At 37.2% G+C, this 21334-nt stretch overlaps 1 protein-coding gene and 1 long non-coding RNA gene across 5 annotated transcripts in view; both read right to left on the minus strand.

The window, feature by feature from the left end:
- Positions 1 to 1333: 1333 nt before the first annotated feature.
- LOC113061273 (uncharacterized) lies at positions 1334 to 12689 on the minus strand. Its single transcript, XR_003278336.1, has 4 exons — positions 12529 to 12689; positions 11289 to 11344; positions 2717 to 2894; positions 1334 to 2639 (listed from the first exon to the last, which is right to left on the minus strand). It is a non-coding gene; the product is annotated as an uncharacterized LOC113061273 (long non-coding RNA).
- A 7386-nt stretch (positions 12690 to 20075) lies between these two features.
- LOC113061693 (galaxin-like) overlaps positions 20076 to 21334 on the minus strand; it is a 31089-nt gene continuing 29830 nt past the window's right edge. For all 4 annotated transcript variants that reach the window (XM_026231035.1, XM_026231037.1, XM_026231036.1 and 1 more), the window contains exon 12: positions 20076 to 21312. In XM_026231035.1, coding sequence (XP_026086820.1) covers positions 21035 to 21312 — 278 coding nt within the window. In that variant the 3' untranslated portion in view covers positions 20076 to 21034. The remainder of the gene's footprint in view (positions 21313 to 21334) is intronic.

Here is a 21334-nt window from a genome sequence, read left to right on the forward strand (position 1 = left end):
GCATCTGATCAAATGTGCACTTTTATTCATTAGCTTTGGTTAAACTAATTTAACTTTTTTGGATCAGCAGCTATGCTAATGATGTCTCTATTGTGTTTCTATGTTTTGCCTAACTAGGGTTTACACAAGCTCCAGTCTGGATCCAGAACACCTGAGAAGAGATGATGCTGACCCTCAGAGGACCCCAGATGATGCTAGCCTTGAATAAACAAACAGAACTAACAATTATTGCTAAATGTGTGACTGCATCATATAATAACTATTAATTACTAATATTGATAGTTCATCGTCTAGCTGACTACGTCTTGTATTATTATTATTATTATTTTTTTTATAAAATCCTGTCAAACGTGCACAAACTAATAGCTACTACTAAATATTGTAGAAACATAATTTTCTGTAAAGTTGCTTTGTAACGATTTGTATTGTAAAAAGCGCTATACAAATAAACTTGAATTGAATACAGGTGAGAGGGCAGTTTGAAGCAATACTTAGTCACAAAAAAAAAGTGATAAAACACCCAGTGTTTGTGATACCAAAACTGTCCCCTCTCCTTGGACAACCTGCCATTAAGGAGCTGAACTTAATTCACATCGTAGATGCTATTCAAACATCTGACACTGACTACAAAAAGCTGTTCCCAAAAGTCTTTACAGGACTTGGAAAACTTCAAGGAGCCTACAGAATACTATCCAGCCACACGTTTTAGTCAGTAAATTATTATCAGAATTTAACATTGAGAGTAATCTTGTGTGCTGGATTTTGGACTTTTTAACTAACAGAACAGAGCAAGTTAAGGTGAATGGTTGTCTCTCTCGAAGGCATGTCTCTTCCACTGGCTCCCCGCAGGTTGTGTTCTTTCACCTTTACTATACATCCTCTACACTAACGATTGTAGGAGTCAGTATAGTAATAGACACATTCTGAAATATGCGGATGATACAGTTATTGTCAGTTTACTGCAGAAACATGAATCTCAGCATGGGCCAGTGGTCGATGAGTTTGTTAGTTGGTGTGACAGGTCTTTTCTCCATCTTAACACCTCTAAAAGTAAGGATATGCTCATAGATTTTAGGAGAAAACAATCTGGTTGTCCTCCACCCACCTATATAAAAGGAATCAGCATAGAGGTGGTAGAGCAGTACAAATATCTGGGCACTGTGATAGACAATAAACTAAATTTAACATAAATGCAGAGATGATCTGTAAAAAGGGACAACAACGATTGTACTTCCTAAGGAAGCTTAACTCTTTTATTGTTGATAAGGTTATCCTGTCTTTATTTTATTAATCTTTTATTGAATCTGTCCTTACTTTTGCTTTTATTGCCTTGTATGGGGGCATCAACCTGAGGGAGAAAAATAACCTCAGCTATATTGTAAAAATGGCTGGTAAGTCAATAGACTGCCCACAGGTTTCCTTGACAAATATATATGAGAGGCAGGTTATGAGGAAAGCAGATGCCATATTGGACTGTGTAAATCACCCCCTTTATTGTTCTTTTGAGGTCCTCACTCACACCAATTCTTGATCTAGACGAGTAGTAGTGTAAAGTGTTTTTAATTAGTAGTTTGTATTGTTATTTGTACGTATATGTGGTGTTTACCTGTTGTGCTACCTGTGTGTTTACCTGGCTGTAAGACAAGTTTCCCTTAGGGGACAATAAACATAAACTGAAAATTAAGCTCAAAGAGTCTTCTACCCCAGTTGCTCTGTCGGTCCCTCGTCGAGTGCCATTGCCTATGATGAACAAAGTCAAAGAACAGCTGAAAAGGATGGAAGAACTTGGTGTAATAGCTCCCATTGAAGAAGCAACAGAGTGGTGTTCAGGTATGGGGATAGTGCTGAAACCAAATGGCAAAATCTGAATCTGTGTTGATTTAACACAGTTGATGAGACTGCTACAGTGTTCTCTAAGTTGGATGCTACTGCTGGATTCTGGCAGATCCCCCTACATAAAGACTCAGTCCCCCTCACTACTTTCATTACACTTTATGGGAGATACTGCTTTCACCGTCTTCCATTTGGCATATCCTCGGCACCAGAACACTTTCAAAAATGGCTAACACAAATGCTTGAGGGCCTGGAGGGCACATTGTGCCATGCAAATGACATCCTGGTGTTCGGTGCTACACATAAAGAAAATGATGCAAGACTTCTCAAGGTCTTGAACAGGCTGGAACGGACTGGTCTGACATTGAACGAAAAATGTGAATTTGCAATGCCTCAAGATAGGTTCCTGGGACATATCATTAACGCAGAGGGCATACGAGCAGACCTTGGCAAAATAAAAGCCATAAAAAAGATGCCAGTGGCCAAAAGTGTTGGCGATGTTAAAAGATTCCTCGGCATGGTGAATTACATTGGAAAGTTCTCTTCCAACATTGCAGAGCTGACGGGACCGATCAGAGACCTGCTTAAAGCTGAAAATGACTGGACAAGGGGGATACAACAACAGCAAGCATTTGAAAAATTTAAACAAGAGCTCAGTTCTCCGGCAGTTTTAGCACAGTATTGTCCAGATCGACAGACAAGAGTCTCAGTGGATGCTTCTTTCTTTGGATTAAGTGGAGTTCTATCACAGCTGCAGCCTGCAGAGGAATGGAGACCTGTTGCTTTCATTTCAAGAAGCATGACACCTACGGAGAAAAGATACGCACAAATTGAGAAGGAGGCACTGGCAATTACTTGAGGCTGTGAAAGATTTAAAACCTACCTTCTTGGGTTGTTTTTTTTTGGTCAAGACTGATCACAAGCCATTGGTCAGTCTATTGGGCTCGAGATTGCTGGATGAACTACCTCCGCGTATACGGAGATTTCGTCTACGTCTTCTGCGGTTCTCCTTCAAGTTCAAGTTCCTTCATGCACTCGAAGAAAATCCATCTGAGGCAGACCTAAAAAGAGAAGAAGAGGTTAACGTGTGTGTTGATCATGTCATTCAACAATTGCCTGCAACACAGATAAACTTGCTCAAATAAAGAAAGCTCAGGAAGAGGACAAAGTGTGTAGACAGCTAAGTTCTCTCGTACGCACAGGATGGGAGGAGAAAAAGTCTGTTCCACCGCATTTAGCATTATTCTGGCAATACGGACATGATCTGCTCATTGCAGAGGGTTTGCTAATGAAAGGAAATAGGCTTGTGATACCTGGCAGTTTGCAGAAGGATGTCCTTGAGAAGGTGCATCAGAGACATCAAGGCATCACTAAGTGCTTTGCACCGTTAAAACTGAAACTTTAGTGTAGTGACTTGTTTCTTTCTATTCTCATTTTGTCTCGCCTGATTCTGTTGAAAATAGTAATAATTTAATAATATTTGTTTTTGTGTTTTTCTCCCCACAGACACTGATTTATTTATTTTGGGAAAAAAGAGAAGGGAGAAGAGTGGACTGAATGAGAATTTAATAGGCAATGCTATGTTGTGTTTATGCATTGGTTTTAAGGAGTTCTTTAGCTAAAAGAGGGAGATGTACTGATAGGATGTTATGAATGTGCGCATGCGTGGAAATGGGGCAGAAGAGAGAGTTTTAGTAAAGTCATATGTTACACGCACGCTGTCTCCTTTTGTTCTTAAATGATAATTTAACAATTTTGACTTATGTCTGTTCTAGAGATGTTACAACTCTTTGACAACTTTAATTGGTTTTCTTTTGGAAATATGTTTCAAATTCATCCTGAATGCATTCATGACTTTAAAGCATATCTGTGTTTGTCAAAATCGTGATTAAAATCGAAATCGCAAAATTTATCACAATTTCACAAGAAATCGCAATAGTTTTTTTTTTTTTTTTCATATCGCACAGCCCTAGTTTGTCCAATAAATACAGTTAACCATCTAGCTTCTGAGTACTAAGTTATTAACCCAACAATAGCGGGGTCAGTAAATGTTTTTGCAGTGGGCCGCGCAAACATATGCATTTGGTTGTGTGGGCCGCGAGTTGAAAGAGGTTGGGAACCACTGGTCTATTGATATCTGTAATTTCTTACGTACTAAGATTATAAATCCCTTTGTTTTACTGTCAGCACAGGAGTGCGCCACCAACTTGAATTGTCTGTTTTTAAAATAAGGGACATAGACACATTTTAAATGCAACTGAATTTATGCTATGGATACAGATTTATCTATAAAAATTCCAAGCATCTTGTGCGCTTGATAGGAGAATTCTGTGTGGAATCGTGAGATACTAGGAGATAGTAGATCCAATCGCAGGTATTTATTAAGTATAAGGGTAATCCAAAGCTTGGTCGAACAAGCAGAGGTCAAAGCCAAACAGACAGTCCAAAAATAAACAAACAAATAAACAAGGAGGGAACAGGAAAGGGAACTCGGAAGACGAGAGATTAGGGTCAATCTCGGGAGACGAGAAGATGAAGGGAAATCATGGATGACGAGAAGGCTGATAACACGAAGGGTAAGGACTCCATACAAACAACAGGAAAAGACTGGATTATATAGGGAGGCTAATGTCAATAGAGTTCCTGCACCTGGTGCAATTAACAGGAGTGCAATTACTGTGAAGACAGGACCAGACTAGAGGAATTCTAGTGCCTACGGTGAAGTGCCTAAGGGAAACTGAGCCCACTAGTGGACACCCAGGGAAACAGAGACTAGACAGCGTGACAAATTCAGCCTGTGTACATTACAACTAATAATATAGAGCCCCGCCATTCAGTCAAAGAGAGTAATGTACATTATACAGAATGCGAATTTGAAAGCATATCTCCATGTGACCAGACATTATAACTTAACTTCCAACCTAGGTAATCATCTTCCCAGGAATTGCATCGATGGCCCATCATCGAAGCTGTTACTGATGGTTTCTTTAATGGAGTTACCAGAATGCTCTGCTTCTTGTGGTGTTTTAAAGATCAGAGATTGACCTCCGCGTTTCAATTTGAGCTCAGCTGGGCAAACAAGGAATTGCCTGAGACCAAGGACGATCATCTTCTTTCGAACTTGGTTGAATTCTTTCCTTGTGATTCACAGGATAAGCTTCCCACACACATTTCAGAATTGCCTGACAATCAGTGTAGTCCAGAAGTTTGAAAGTCAAAGTGCAAGTGCGACGATTCAGTTTGCCTCCTTTTGTAAATGCGATGTGATCTCTTAGTTTTGATCTCATGACAAGCCAGGGAGGGTATCCACAAAGGTAAAAACTTTTTGAGAAACCCAATCGGATCTGATCCTTTTTCAGATTCTGGTATGCCCACTAGCCTCACATTTGAGTGGCAGTTCCTGTCTTCCATCTCCGTTAATCTTGTGGAGAGTGATGCAATCTGTTGATCATGGTTTCGAAATGGAAATTTTGCTACCTAAGTTGTCCTATATGGGAAGGATTTTAGTGACCAATAATTTGGTCACCTCTACTTTGTGGCATAACTGTGTAACAACCACATGCTGGATTTAATGAAGAAATTAAATGAAAACTTGTTATTTTTTAATCTATCTGGATAACTTTGTATTCCTGCTGCTGCTTTATACCTTCCTTTTCAAGAGGAGTATCAAGGATTGATAGACATCAGATCCAAAATTATTGCTTTCTGGTAACCAGCAGCTCAGAGACTGTTGCCATATCACATGGATGTATCATGGCTAAAGACAGATTCTGCTAATCTCAGGCTGGTCAGAAGTATGGGATTTGACAAATATTGTTCTTAATGGAGCTCCAGAATGATGATCGTCTGAATTTTACACCTTTCTATAAGTCAGTTCTGGAGGCATAGAAAGTGTTTACCATTTCATGTTCATCAGATACACATAAGCCCCTTTCACACTGCCATTCCGGCAAATACAGGGGTAAAGTGTTCCTGTAATTGTTCCCTGGTCGCTAGATTTGGCACTTTCACACTGCCAGTGATGACCCGGTATATGTGCGTGCTTTCACACACAACCCTTGAAGATCCCGTAACGACACCTGACATCAGCGCGTGACGTGTAATGTACGAGTCGACAAAGCTTGGCACGTTATACTTTAACTGAAGCAAGCAAACGATCTCTGCGTCAGTGCGGAAAGTGAGGAACTAACTGATCTCTGCTTCATTACAGTTTGCACATATGTTTTCGTCGCGAATGTTGATCTTCCTTCAAAACAGCCGGTAAAAAAGTCGCGCGATATCGCGCGTCATCACTTCGATACCGAATTAGATCTGGCTTTTGTTCACACAGCGCTCGTTCCGGATCGATTACCGCAATGTTACTATGTCCCCGACCCGGGTTCGATTCGGTAATCAATTCCGGGACGTGGTTGCTTTCACACAGAAGGCGACCAGGCAATGTTACGGGAATATTGCGGGTCCGACATGCAGTGTGAAAGGGGCTATAGTGGATTATTGCTTTTTGAAGAGCCACATTTTCTTGATGATTTTCTACCTTCTAGACTTATGTCTGGTCTCAGTCTGCATGAATGTTTAACTGCTGCTGGATGCACAAAGTTGGGAAATATTTTTAATAAAAGTACAGAGGAGTTGAGTAAAATGACTGGGGTCAAATTTGTGTGACTGGTGAAACAAGCAAATACTGAATTATTTAAGTCTTTGCATGGGGATTATAAAACTTTGACAAATGACTCCGTAGCAATTGATCAATGAAGAAAGGCGATTCCTTATGTTTTCCCCTCTCTTAATGTAACTATTTATTTGGGAGAAGGGCAAGATGATGGGAAGAGTCTTTTGTTTATTAAACCCCTCAGCTTGGAATTTTTGAGGAATTATGGAAAAAATCCCTATATATTTCCTGTGTAAAAAGCATCTAATCTTATTTTTTTAGTGGACTTCCTTCAACAAAATGGACTGATATTTTTGGAACTGTTTTTCCCCTAGATGCTTTGTCCTTATTGAAGAACCCAATTAATTAAATTACAGGCGACCTTCAGTGGAGGATTTTACATGGGGCAATGGCCATGAACAGATACATGGTGCACATTGATCCTTCTGTAGGGGTGGGTTATGCCTTCTATACAGAGGTTGAAATAGTTTTTCATTTAGTTGTACAGTGTATTTGGTTCAATTAATTATTTTCACTTTTAATAGAATAACACTTAGAATAGAGCATGCCTTTTATAAAATTATTAAATATGTAGAAACTTTTATGTACATTTGGGGCCCTTTGACACGTACAATCACACCGGTGTGATCAGTCTTTACTGGCCCCTGAAGCGTATGATCACACCCGTGTGATTAGAACTTTCAGTGCATCATGTCATCAACTGCTGAATTTAAATCCACTTTTGCGCTTTGACTGATGCAGAGCCAGATTGAACACGCTGAGCACTGGTCATATTATCACAGGTATTCAGTGTTTTCAACCATTTAATGCTTATTTAAAGATTCAGACATTAAAATACACGAGTACAAGCAAAAACATACATTTACAGTTTGTAAAATATTCTCTGATGTCTGTGGAAATGACAATAATGATCCTTACAAATCTAATATGACGACATGTTTTTATTAATATCATATACAGACTGTGTAGGTAACTAAAGTTTACTTTTAATAAAATGGGAAAAACTAAATAAAAGCGATCCATGTGTCATACAGATCTATTGTGGCTGTGTAGCATGAAGCATCGCCATGGAAACAATAAGGCGACAGATTCTAAAATAACGGCATCTAAAAAAAACTCACGATGAGGTCTCAGCTAGTATATTTTAAACTCATGTGCGAAAGAGTTAAAGGGTTAGTTCGCCCAAAAATGAAAATTATGTCATTAATAACTCACCCTTATGCTGTTCCAAACATGTAAGGCCTACTTTTATCTTCGGAACACAGTTTAAGATATTTTAGATTTAGTCAGAGAGCTCTCAGTCCCTCCATTGAAGCTGTGTGTACGGTATACTGTCCATGTCCAGAAAGGTAAGAAAAACATCATCAACGAGTGAACGAGTCAGTCTATTGTTCGTTATCTGGCTCGGCTCGTTGTTCATCACAGCAGTTCAGTCAATGTACTGTTTGAGTACATGAATTACTCCGGGATATTGGTTTGTTTGAACTCAGAGGGAGTGTCAGCCACATTAAAAAAGTTAACATCTTAAGTCATTTGTGGATTAATGCGTATTAGAGATGCGAACCATTTAAAACGATTCAGTTCGATTTGGTGAACTGAATGATTCGTTCGCGAACCGGAAATCCAGCTGCTTTGATTTGAACTCTCTCTCACACAGACACGGAAGAGACAATGCTGAATAAAGTCGTAGTTTTTGCTATTTTTGGACCAAAATGTATTTTCGATGCTTCAAAAAATTCCAACGGACCCTCTGATGTCACATGGACTACTTTGATGATGTTTTTCTTACCTTTCTGGACATGGACAGTATACCGTACACACAGCTTCAATGGAGGGACTGAGAGCTCTCGGACTAAATCTAAAATATCTTAAACTGTGTTCCTAAGATAAAAGGAGGCCTTGCATGTTTGGAACAGCATAAGGGTGAGTTATTAATGACGTAATTTTCATTTTTGGGCGAATTAACCCTTTAAGCTGTGTTCCGAAGATGCATGGAGGTCTTACATGTTTGGAACGACATGAGGGTGAGTAATTAATGACATAATTTTCTTATGTGGATGAACTAACCCTTTAAAATGTGTTTCTTGCCAAGCAATGCGTCGTATCTGAAGGGACTGCAGAAAAAAAAAGTGCAGTGCATCTGACCTGAAGTGACAGAAAAGTATGTGGAGAGATGAGCGGGCCTCAGCAAACTTCAATGGCTAATTATATTGCGGATAGTTCCGGTAAAAGGAAAGGTGATGATAAACTAAAAAAATAAAGCAAAATCGTATTTTACGACAACAGGCGATTCCGTGGTGCCAAATCCATTGTGTGTTATTTGTGGTGAGAAACTGCAATGAAGCCATCAAAACTTCAGCGGCACTTAACCACCAAACACCAAACTCTCAAAACAAAACGGAGGAGTTTTTTCAAAAGAAAGAAATGCGAGTTGGATGCTCAGCGGCTCAACTTTACAGTCGGAGAAGAGCAAATTTTGCTGGCTGCAAAAGATATTTGTCAGGAACTTTGAGGAAAAAGTAGCTGGCATGTTGGATCATGTTCCACTATCTGACCATACTGTTGCCAAGAGAATTGATGACATGGCTGAAGATAGAGAGGCAGCTGTTGGGCAGATTAAAAGCATCTCTGTGGTACACAATTCAAGTGGACGAATCGACTGACCTGGAATATATCGATCATGTTAGTTTATGTGTGGTACATGCATCAAGATGAGGTGCAGGAAGATTTGCTCAGTTGTCTTTCACTTCCAAGCACAACCACCAGCTCTGAAATATTCCAAGTATTGAACGAATACATTGTAAGCAGACTGGAATGGAAGTTTTGTGTTTGTGTGCACTGACGGGGCTGCCATGATGACTAACAGGGTGTAAGAAGCTGCGCAAGAATGTGAGGCAACTCACTGCTTGATTCACCGAGAGATTCTGGCAAGCAAGAATATGTCTCCAGAGCTCCACACAGTCCTTAATAATGCTATATGCGTCATCAACCACATTAAAGCTCATGCACTGAATACGCGTTTGTTTGAAGTATTGTTTGAGCACATGGATGCTGATCCCAAGCGCCTGCTTCTACATATAAAACTTCGGTGGCTGTCCAAAGGGAAAGCCCTAACACAAATTTTTTAGCTAAGAGAGGAATTACTGTCGGTCAAGCAGTCACCCTTAGCAGCACACTTCAGTGACAAGAGCTGGCTCGCAAAACTGGCCTACCTGAGCAACATTTTCATGACCTTGAATGACTTGAACCTGACAATGCAGGGGATGATGGCTGACACATTCATGTTGGTGGATTAAAAAAAAAAAAAAACCCTGGGTTTTAAAGCCAAGCTGGAAGCCTGGACACGGCACGCAACCAGAGTGTTTTTGATATGTACGGAAACTTATCCAGTTTTTCAGAGGATGCTTAAGGACTTGGCCAGTTGATACATTGCCACCTGACATCACTGTATGATGAGTTTAAGCATTATGCACAACGAGCAGCCTTTTCTCCTCACCCCTGCACAGTAGAGCAGGCTGGGTGTCCATGTCGAGCTCATGTGCTGGGGCTAGCCGGTCACACACTGCTTTCTGGAAGCAAGGTATAAGAGGCATTAGCGTGGAGTCTTCTGGAGATGCGTCTCCCCAATGTGTGTCATGCGGTGGCTTTTGTAGTCATGCTCTAATATGCTTCAGTGGTGGCCGGCCAGCCCGTGCTGAGTGTGTACACATACAGTACAGATCAAAAGTTTGGACACACCTTCTCATTCAAAGAGTTTTCTTTATTTTCATGACTATGAAACCTGAAGATTCACACTGAAGGCATCAAAACTATGAATTAACACATGTGGAATTATATATGGAATTACATACATAACAAAAAAATTTGAAACAACTGAAAATATGTAATCTTCTAGGTTCTTCAAAGTAGCCACCTTTTGCTCTGATTACTGCTTTGCACACTCTTGGCATTCTCTTGATGAACTTCAAGAGGTAGTCACCTGAAATGGTCTTCTAACAGTCTTGAAGGAGTTCCCTGAGAGATGCTTTGCACTTGTTGGTCCTTTTGCCTACTGTCTGTGGTCCAGCTCACCCCTAAACCATCTCGATTGGGTTCAGGTCCGGTGACTGTGGAGGCCAGGTCATCTGGCGCAGCACCCCATCACTCTCCTTCATGGTCAAATAGCCCTTGATGCCTTCATTGTGACTCTACAATTTTCATAGTCATGAATATAAAGAAAACTCTTTGAATGAGAAGGTGTGCCCAAACTTTTGGTCTGTACTGTATATATATATATATATATATATATATATATACACTATATTTAATGTTACAAAATCTCTCAAAAGTGTTTAAATGAACATTTTACTGTAATTTAAATAAATTGTAATTTATATTTAGTGATGTTCTTACCACTTAGTGGATATTGAGTCATTATATGACACATTGAGTAACGATAAAGACTTGTCAGTGAGTATTTTTTAAAATCTTAATAATTCTATGATTTTCTTATTAATTAATATAATTAGTCACAAATAATTATTTATCAATATTTGCAAAAAAAAAAAAAAAAAAAAAAAAAACTCTAAATATCTCTTTAATACCCCTTTCAAAATGTTAATGTTCTACAGTATGTTTTAAATTCTAAAAACATCCATAAATTCATACAAAATATACAACTCCTCATTAATGCAACACATTCTTATTTTCTGTCTGGAGTATGTTTTAGCCTCTGCATCAAATCTTGCTATTCAAAGGAATAGTTCAACCAAAAATGAAAATGAAAATTCTCTCATCATTTACTCACCCTCATGTTGTCCCAGACTTTCTTTCTTCAGTTGAACACAAGAAAAGATCTTTAGTCTGTATAATGCAAGGGGACAGGACCACTTCAGAAACCACATAGTGAACACAAAGGTCAAATTTAAAATATTAGTATTTTTATTTTTATGTATTTATCCTTTCACCTAAGAATACACTGATTCATTTACAGGGGTTGTATGAGTCACTGTCTGTCATATTCATTTTTTGACGTCTCATTCACTTGCATTAAACTAAGAGAGATGTTGTTTTTTTTTTTTTTTGGTTGGATGGCATGAGGGTGGAAAGTATAGATTTTCCTTTTAATCGCTTTCCTTGTTTTTGTGTTTGTGTTTGTGTGTGTGTGTGTGTTTCACTGTGCTGCATTTTAAATGTTGTTGCACTAGCATGTGTATGTGTTTGACCGGTGTATTTTTCCCTTTAACAAAACTTCTTGTAACCCAGAGTGATTTTAAATAGACTGTAACAACAATGAGTTTTACATAGTAATTAACTCAAATGATATATAGGGGATTTGAATAATTAATCAGGAATTTGATTAATTTATATCTCAGATGACAGTTACATTAAATTTGATTGATTATGAAAAATAGCTCAATTGCCTATAACAATAAATAATCACAGGGCACTGTAACTTACTCATTAATATGTCAATATTACATTCTTCATATCAATTATTGTGATATCTCTTACTGTAAATTACTGCAAATCAAACCGTGGTATGTCCAGCAAACCACTGTAGACCTATCAATTTTCAATAAAGTTATCACACCTTATAATTCAAGGAAAAGTATTCTCTGGCCATGAAAATATTATCCTATCCTTATGATAATTTTAGTTTCTAAATTTAGAGCTTGTAGCTATAGATCAGACACATCTCAGTGACTCGTAATGTGAGTGGGGTGGAGTCCAAGCCAATCGTCAGTATATGGGTTTTTAATAATTAAACTAGTAATACATCAAACTACAAATCACACAGAGTAAATATGCGTACGACAATACAAACAGTAAGCTTTATACAATACATAACGAATCCAAATAAAAGAGAGAGAAAGAGAGAGAGAGAGAGAGAGAGAGAGAGAGAGAGAGAGAGAGAGAAAATAGAATGAGATCACATAAGGAGCTCAGGTATGAAAATCATAGTCAGTAACTTTGGAAGCCAACAACAAATCAGATCATAACAACACTTTAAACCAGCATTTAAATCTCCATAGAGAAAGTGATACTTGCAAAAGTGTCCCATGTGCGTGGCGTGTGCCAGAGGCCACGTGACGCGCGTGCACGCTTCGCTGGATCTTTGCGTGAGCGTGGAGCACGTGGTCCTTTGTTCTGTCCTCGCGCGGTATTTGAAAGGTTCAACAAACAATGTCCCAGAATTCGTCTTCCTTGCGTGGAGAGGCGAATAGTTGAATAAACTTAGTAAAGAAAAGAAACGAACAAAACGAAAGCTCTCTAAAGGAGCCATTAAAATGGCTTTTTCTCTCAGCCCCTGTGCTGAGGGGGTTTGCGCTGTGGCCGCGCGGAAGCAACGTTGGAGAGCAGCGTGTCCGAGAACGGAGAATAGGAAGAAAAGGAAGAAGAGAGAGGCGGACCTTGTCCGGTCGTTCTTATGGCTTGAAATGGTTCACGCCCCTTTTTCGCGTAAACAGCCAATGAAAGTCCGCGATCTGAAACGGGAGGGAAAAGTTCCTTTGTCTCTGAAAAGACAACCCCCCCGGTGATCTAGTGCCTGTCCGATTCCATCAGGGATATTTCTAGCAAGTTTGTACTTCAGATTACATACATTTCCTTACTTTGTTCTAGATAAATGGGTCTGTCAGAGCATGACGATTAGAACAAGACTAAACATAATAGGTATATGTGATCAAAACATGAAGTTACATTAAATATGTGTAATTCTACATCTGAAAGATTTGCTTAACACATGATAACACTGCAGATGTTGGGAAACATCTAAATGTACCAAAAGGGAATACGTAATACATTTATACAGCATAAAAACTAACAGGTAACAAATTCATTCCATAGAATGCATTGGGGAGAAGATTTGGCTTCTCTCCTCTCCAGTGTGGTCGTAAAGTTTTACGACCTGCAAAGATGGGGGTTGCAGAAACGTGGCTCTCTTTGAGAAGGTTAAAGTGAGGAGAGACAATTCCTAAAGTATGAGCTTGCAACTTATACTCTTCACATAACAAGGATTAACCATTTTATGCAATCCATAAACATAATTAAAATACATATTAATAATAAAATGAAAGTAAGGAACTTATACGAAAAGTTCCTTTGTCTCCAGTGTTGGAAGAATTTGGGTTGGGGGTTTTCGTTTCTTCTTTGAAGCTCGCATGGGCATCGTAAATAATTTAAGTCCAGCCAGGCTGGCGCCAGTCCAGGCACTTGGTGCAAAAAAAAAAGTTTCATTTGGAAAATCTGAATTAAACACATGAATTGATGATCTGCATATCCGTTACAAGACATAAGAATAAGAATAAATAAACCAGAGGAAAAAAATAAAATAAAAATAAATAACTAAATTCATAAATTAAAACTTAAAACATTAAAACTTTTCATAAATTATCAAAAAGTTTTTTTTTTATTTTTCTTTTTCTTATGTTGAGAATGTAAGAATTGTACATAGTTGAATGTTATGTTACCTTTAAAGGTTAGTTCACCGAAAAATGTCATTAAATTATGTCATTAATAACTCACCCTCATGTCGTTCCAAACCCGTGAGACTTCCGTTTATCTTCGGAACACAGTTTAAGATATTTTAGATTTAATCCGAGAGCTCTCAGTCCCTCCATTGAAACTTTGTACAGTATACTGTCCATGTCCAGAAAGGTAAGAAAAACATCATCAAAGTAGTCCATGTGACATCAGAGGGTCAGTTAGAATTTTTTGAAGCATCGAAAATACATTTTGGTACAAAAATAGCAAAAACTAGGACTTTATTCAGCATTGTCTTCTCTTCCGTGTCTGTTATGAGGGAGTTCAAAACAGCAGTTTGTGATATCCGGTTCGCAAACGAATCACTCGATGTAACCGGATCTTCTTGAACCAGTTCACCAAATCGAACTGAATCATTTGAATCAGTTCTCGTCTCATTAATCCACAAATGACTTAAGCTGTTAACTTTTTTAATGTGGCTGATACTCCCTCTGAGTTAAAACAAACCAATATCCCGGAGTAATTCATGCACTCAAAGAGTACACTGACTGAACTGCTGTGAAGAGAGAACTGAAGATGAACAAGTTTATTATGTTATTAAGTTATTTATGGCCTGTAACAGATCATAACTGATCAGTCTTTACAGTGAACTACCCCCACCCCAATGGAATACTAATAACCATGACATCAAAATTAAAGAGATAGTTCACTTTCAAATTAAATTTTGATATGTTTTAGCTTACCTCAAGAACATCCAAGATGTAGGTGTCTTTGTTTCCGCAGTAGTTTCCATTTTGATATTTTTAGGTCAAACCATTCTTGCATGTGACTCAAATAATCAAGGTCTATGGTCACCACCTCAAAGAGCATGCACAGAGAAGTCCAAGTTAAACAATTCCCCAATGTAAGAACACACTAATAACCTAAGACAAGCAACGAGTGGTTTGAGTAAGAAAACGAACAGTATTTATAGCGTTTTTAACTCTTGTACACAACCATGTCCAACTGATCTGAGGGCGCGTGCTTCCTGGTTTGTGACGTGTGTGACGTTCTGGCTTAGTCTGCGCTAACGCGGAAAGAGCCGGAAGTGATCTCTTGTGCGTGTATGTCACTCATTGTCTACAGAGATTTCGGAAGTTTTACCTTTCACTGTGAAGATTTAAACATATTAAGATGTACAGGAAATCACAATGGAAGATATATCAACAGACAGTGTTGAATTTTTTTCACAACCATATTCATTTGAACCAGAATACACAGATCAAGAACTCAGAGTGATGGAGGAAGCATCCGCTGCACAAGCACGTCTTCAAGCCTCAGAGAGACAGATCTCTTCAAAATTGGTGGTGTTTTAGTAGCAAGTGTTGTGAGATGCCAACAGAAGTTGAGAGCATATGTTGTCACGAATGGAACATATCAATCCCACAACTACAAGACGACGACAAGGACATTGACAGTATTGCATCACACACCTGCCTGACTGAAGATCCTGAGTTTTCTCTGTTTCGCTGTTGAGCTGCAGCGTTTTGCACGTTGTGTTTAGTTTGCCATGTATAAACTGGAGGCGACGTCCAATGCCAGAGGGACCCAATGGCACGCTGTCAATAGAGTGAGTAATGTGTTGTATTTTAATTATAATCGCAATGGTTATAGGGTGCATTATAAACCAATTAATTACAATTACTGCATTATATTTCAGACAGTGCAAATAATTAATTACCTTACATAAGTAGAAATTTGGGGTATCTATACTTTACTTTACTTGAGTAATTCTTTTTCAGCAGACTTTTAACTTCTACTCCTTCCATTTTCACGCAAGTGTCTGTACTTTCTACTCCTTACATTTTAAAAAATATCTTTGTTACTGCTATTTCATTTCAGCTTGTTTTCATATTAGTTTGTCATCATAAAAAAAAAAAAAAAAAAATTACCAGATAAATCGCTCCATACAGATGGAATTTGATTGTGGTTGGATGAGAAGTATAAACATATACCATTCTGACACCCTATTGGTTTGTACGTGATCCATCGCACCTGCACATGACACAAATCACATCACACTCCAGCAAGGACATAGCCAGTTTTGGGTTCGTTTATCAAAAAATATTTTTCTTAAAAGTAGGGTTGGGTATGGAACCGGTATCTGATCGCCTCAGAGTCAGTCCCCTTAAATTTCATATGAAACCGGCGTCAGACCGGTCTCATCTCCGTCTTTCAGCACCCTCTTCAACACGCAAACCACGGCGGAGCAGCGCAAGGGCACTTAAACACAAACAGTCGGGGAGCAGTCGGTTTCTCATTTACTGTTAAGTTTTCGCTTGTCACCACTCATTACACCACAGCAGTTTCCTCCAGCGACAATCTAGCCCTTAAAACATACAGTATGAATGAACACATACTTTAATTACACTTATTTAAATATACTTAATTTAATCATACATACTTTATACATACACTACTCTGCAAAAGTCTTAAGCACGTTAGTATTTTCACTTAAAAGCATGGTATTCTGCCAGTTATTTATATAGTTTGCTGCAGTGTGTCAGTATAAAATATCAGTTTACATTTCCAAACATTTATTTTGCCGTTGTCAGACTGCTTGTGCATTCAAAATCGCACTAGACTATTATTAAAATTAATGGCAAACTGATATTTCGAACTGATAAAAGATATAAATAAAGTCATAAATAACTGGCTTAAAACCCCTTTTGGGGGTGAACATACTAAAGACTTTTGCTCAGTACTGTATTTTGAAAACAACATTGTTGTTACTTTATAAAGAATGAGCATACAGTAATTCACAGGACTGATTAAAGACAGTGACAGACAGTAATCATCTTAACTAAATATCAGAGTGAGTGACAGAGATACAGTAGAAACATCATGTGTGGTTTTGTATTAAATAATGACCCAGAATGTGAAATACATTTATTAGCCTTAGATTAAGGGAAGCACAATTTATGAAATGAGAGCATCCCAGGTGAAAGCTATGGATTTACTTTTAATATTTGTAATGTTCTTTAATGTTATCCATAGTTTTTTTTTTCTTTTTTTTTTCTTTTTTTTTTAAAGTATCGGTTCAGGTACCGTTTAGGCACTGGTACTGTTTTAAAAGTATCGAAAAGGCACTGGACCCTACTTAAAAGTTATTACTTCTCGCTGGCTCATTTACCAAGTGGGTGCTTTCTCTTCGTCCTCCACAAATTAAGCTACTGTAGGTAGTTCGGTAGTGAGACGTTTTAATAAATTATCGTTTGCGATTGACGACGCGATTGACAATGTTGTGATAAGTAGACTATACCAACTTTGTAACTTGTTATCCCCCCACAGTGGACATAGCAGACGTATGTACCGAATACAGGAAGCTATCAATCAAGAAGGTATCAGGATTATGAGTTATTTTTTCTTTTTTCATATTTGATTAATCACTTGGATTAATCAATCATTTTGACAGCACTAGAATGTTTATTGTAAATAGACAACCAAGAGTAATTGTTACCATTGCCCTCGCAGATTCCTTCAGCTAAGCTTGGATGTACATTTACATTCCATTAAAGGTTATTGATGACATTCCCCTGAAGTTTGACTTTTTGCACCATTACAATACTTATAGGCAACTAGTCATCATATCTCTAGTTCTTTAATGTATTTGCATTGTACTAAAGTGCATTCATTTTCAATGGGCATATATGCGTCTGAAACAGGTAGCCTAGTGAATCCCACATTTTTCAACATGAACATTTTAATATAACATTATAGTCATTGTGGCCTATGGCATTTTAGAAAAAATGTTTTTTTTTTACGAGGTGGGGTAGTGCACAATAGGCCCCCATGGCGCGGCCTAAGCTTTTATTCTCAATTGCATTTTTTTCCCCTTACATTACTTTTACTTTAATACTTTAAGTAGTTTTTTAAACCAGTACTTTTACACTTTTACTTGAGTAAAATGCTTGAGTTTATACTTCAACTTCTACAAAAGTATTTTCAAACCCTAGTATCTATACTTCTACTTGAGTAATGAATGCTCATTTGACCTAAAAATATCAAAATGAATACTACTGCGGAGACAAAGACAGCTTCATCTTGGATGCCCTTGAGGTAAGCTAAAACATACCAAAATTTTATTTGAAAGTGAACTATCCCTTTAAGCAAAATTTGTCAATGACACGCTACAATATGTCTAGTTTAAAACCTATTTGGGTTAAAAGAGACATAGCCTAAATTTGGTTCTGACATTGTTGCTAATTTCAACAACAAATAAGAAAACACTTTTGTGCCATTTAGAAAAATATATATAGCATCATATCTCTTCCAGGAGGTGGCTGGTCTCACCAGTGGAAAAACACAGTCTCAGCCTCAGACGTCATATTTAAGGTTGCCACATAAAATTTTGAAAATACGTCCGAGAATTTTACTCACCGGTCTGTTATTGTGGTGACATTACTGCACCCCGAAATGTGATACTGACAAAAACAAACTATGATTGGTTGTTTGACATGCCTTGGCCAATGAAAGCAGCTGTCAGTCTGAAAGTCTGGCGATGTGAGACTAGTGCAAACATAACCTTACAAACCTCTATTACAACACTTTTCCCCCACCTTACAGTAGTAGTGGAGTAGTAGTTCCAACACACATTTCTGCTAATAAGATTCAAAACAAACTGACTGACTGGAAGCATGCTAGCTATCTCGAGGTGTCAATAAATCTAAGGTACCTGAAAAGACTGTCAGCTGGCAAAAACAAAATGTCTATGAAGATATAGCACTTGTAACTTGCCTGTGTGACAATTAGCAAAACAAATAAAACTCAATTATGCGTGTCGTGCCTTTAGAGTACTGGGTGAAGGTGGGTGTGATAAACATGAATACAAAATCATAGTAGGTCCTGGAGTGTTGAGGAACCTCACTGATATTCAAGAAAGTCACATTAACATAAACATGAACCTTTCCTTTTACTGAAGTCCTGCAAGTAAAGCCAAAAATGGCTTTTACTGATCATTAACAGTAAATCTTTCACAGACATTTTGTTTATACAGGTATAACCAACAACATGAGGTCCAAGCAAAGCAGAAAAATTATTTTAGAAGTACCTTTGCCCTATTACAGGACTATCATAACCTTCAGTAAACTCAAATACAGATTAATTAAATATTATTAAATATTAAATGAAATATTACATGACAGAATATTCACATTAAGCATGCTCTGCATTTTGAAGAATAATTATCATGCTATTCTTTAGGGCAGAATACTATTATTATTTATATATATTTTTATATTTAATTATATTTAATTATATGTATTTATCACATTTTATGTATAATTAATATAATGTTGTTGTTGTTGTTTTTTTTTGTGGGGGGCTTACGTAAGCTCAAACCTAAGTGGCAGCCTTTTACTAAACCCTCCGCAACAGAGTATCTTTTTGCCTTCACAGAATCAATATTTGCATAAGAAATTTTACTTCTGCAATCAAGCCGCAATGAGCATATTCCAAAGTTAACAGAAAGAGAGAAGAGCTCTTTTTTCAGTGAAAAAGAGTTTTCTGTATTCACTATCCAAAGAGAAAGTCTCTGTAAGTACATCTATAAATGTGTATTTAACTATTATGTAGAATATATACATAAATTATTAGTTATTATTTGTATATAATTTAACTTCTCTGTCTACAAATATATGGTATAATGTCACACATTTATCTGTTTGTTGATTTACTCTACAAGAACATAACTGACATAAATGTTTAGTATATATCTAATTAACTGTAAATGTTGGTAATAATGACCACACTAAATAACAGTATAATTCATATTTTTTCATGAACAAGCTAAGAACAGACCACCCTGGTATTTAGGTCTTTAAGCTCTGAGTACTATAACCTTAAGACTACAAATGTAGGTTTTTAAGATATCTCTTTTTGAAAACAATCTGCAACTGAACTTCATCTAAAGGTACCTTTCCCACCTTTACTCCATAACAGTGGTTCATTGCAGATGTTTTTTTTTTTTTTTTTTTAAAGAGATGTCTTAAACATCTAAATTTGTAGTTCTTGCTTTATTTTAAAGTAATGATAATTGAAAAAAAAAGAAATATGCATAGTTTTGTGCTGCTTAACATTTTTATTTAGAAATAACAGATGTGATGTAAAATCACAAATGACTATAATTATATAGCCAATTCAATGAAAAGAAATAATGTAAAAAAACAACAACAAAAAAACATATAGCATATACATATAGTTTTTTTTCTGCAATACTATAATAAAACTTGAACAAGTAACAACATTTAACATGAAAAGTGTGTACAAAGTTGTATAGAGACATGGAAACTGGACACTATGCAAGAGTCTGGAGAACTTTATAACTCCAAAAACACTACATGTATTAGACAGATGAGATGAGATAGACAGATAAGGGAAATGTTATCTTAACACAGTGATGTATGATTGAATCTAAATTGTCATAAATTTAGAATACATTTTAGTGCAAATTTACTGATGAATTGAGATTTCTGTATAATGTGTGTACACAGATTTTACAGAAACTTGGTGCATGTGAACCAATGAGGATAATCTTTCAGTTGTTACCTGTAAATGGGTCAAAAAAAAATTTAAAAAAAAAAGAAAAAAAAAAAAAAAGAAAATGAAACACAAAAACTTCAATTTGGAACAGACCTGAGACTGATGATATACAGCATGATTAAAAAAAAAAAAAAATCTTATTAGGTAATGTATTGCCACTTAAAATATATTACTTTTTTTGAGCTTTTAAGAGAACTCAGTAACTCTATTTAATTCCATTTCTCTTTTTAAATTTTTTATATTAACAAACCTTAAAATTTACCTGACTGAATAAATATATAAATCCATTACTCCAAACATTGAGATTAAATAAAAATATCAGATGAGGCAAAAGAATCACAGATGTGAGGCATCTGCCATAATGCTGCGTACAGTAACAGAGGCTTCTCTTAAGGGTAAACTTGTCTTAAGGCTCACTTAGCATTGATGTTGGATAAAAAAAACTCTTCAGGACAAAAAGCCATAATCCATAAACCTCAATCCATATTTTTATCCCTTTTTTTGGTAACATACAGCATATAACAAGTGCATGTCAGAGGTTAGGTCAACAGGGTGAGAGAGAAGCTTGTACTTCCTATCGTGCTTTTCCTCCCAAAGGTAGGTCATGCCATTCTCCGTGTCAGGAGAGCTGCAGTGATCCATGGACACATGAAGCCAAGGGTCTTTGATGAACCTTTCTGATTTCACGTTGACCTGCCACACAACTTTCAACACCACGTGACGTTGATCATTTTCAAGTGCCAAACTCTCCACTTTGCCAAAGAACACTAGAAAACACACAAAAAGACA

The sequence above is a fragment of the Carassius auratus genome, chromosome 43 (assembly GCF_003368295.1).
Source record: "Carassius auratus strain Wakin chromosome 43, ASM336829v1, whole genome shotgun sequence".
NCBI classification, from domain to species: domain Eukaryota; kingdom Metazoa; phylum Chordata; class Actinopteri; order Cypriniformes; family Cyprinidae; genus Carassius; species Carassius auratus.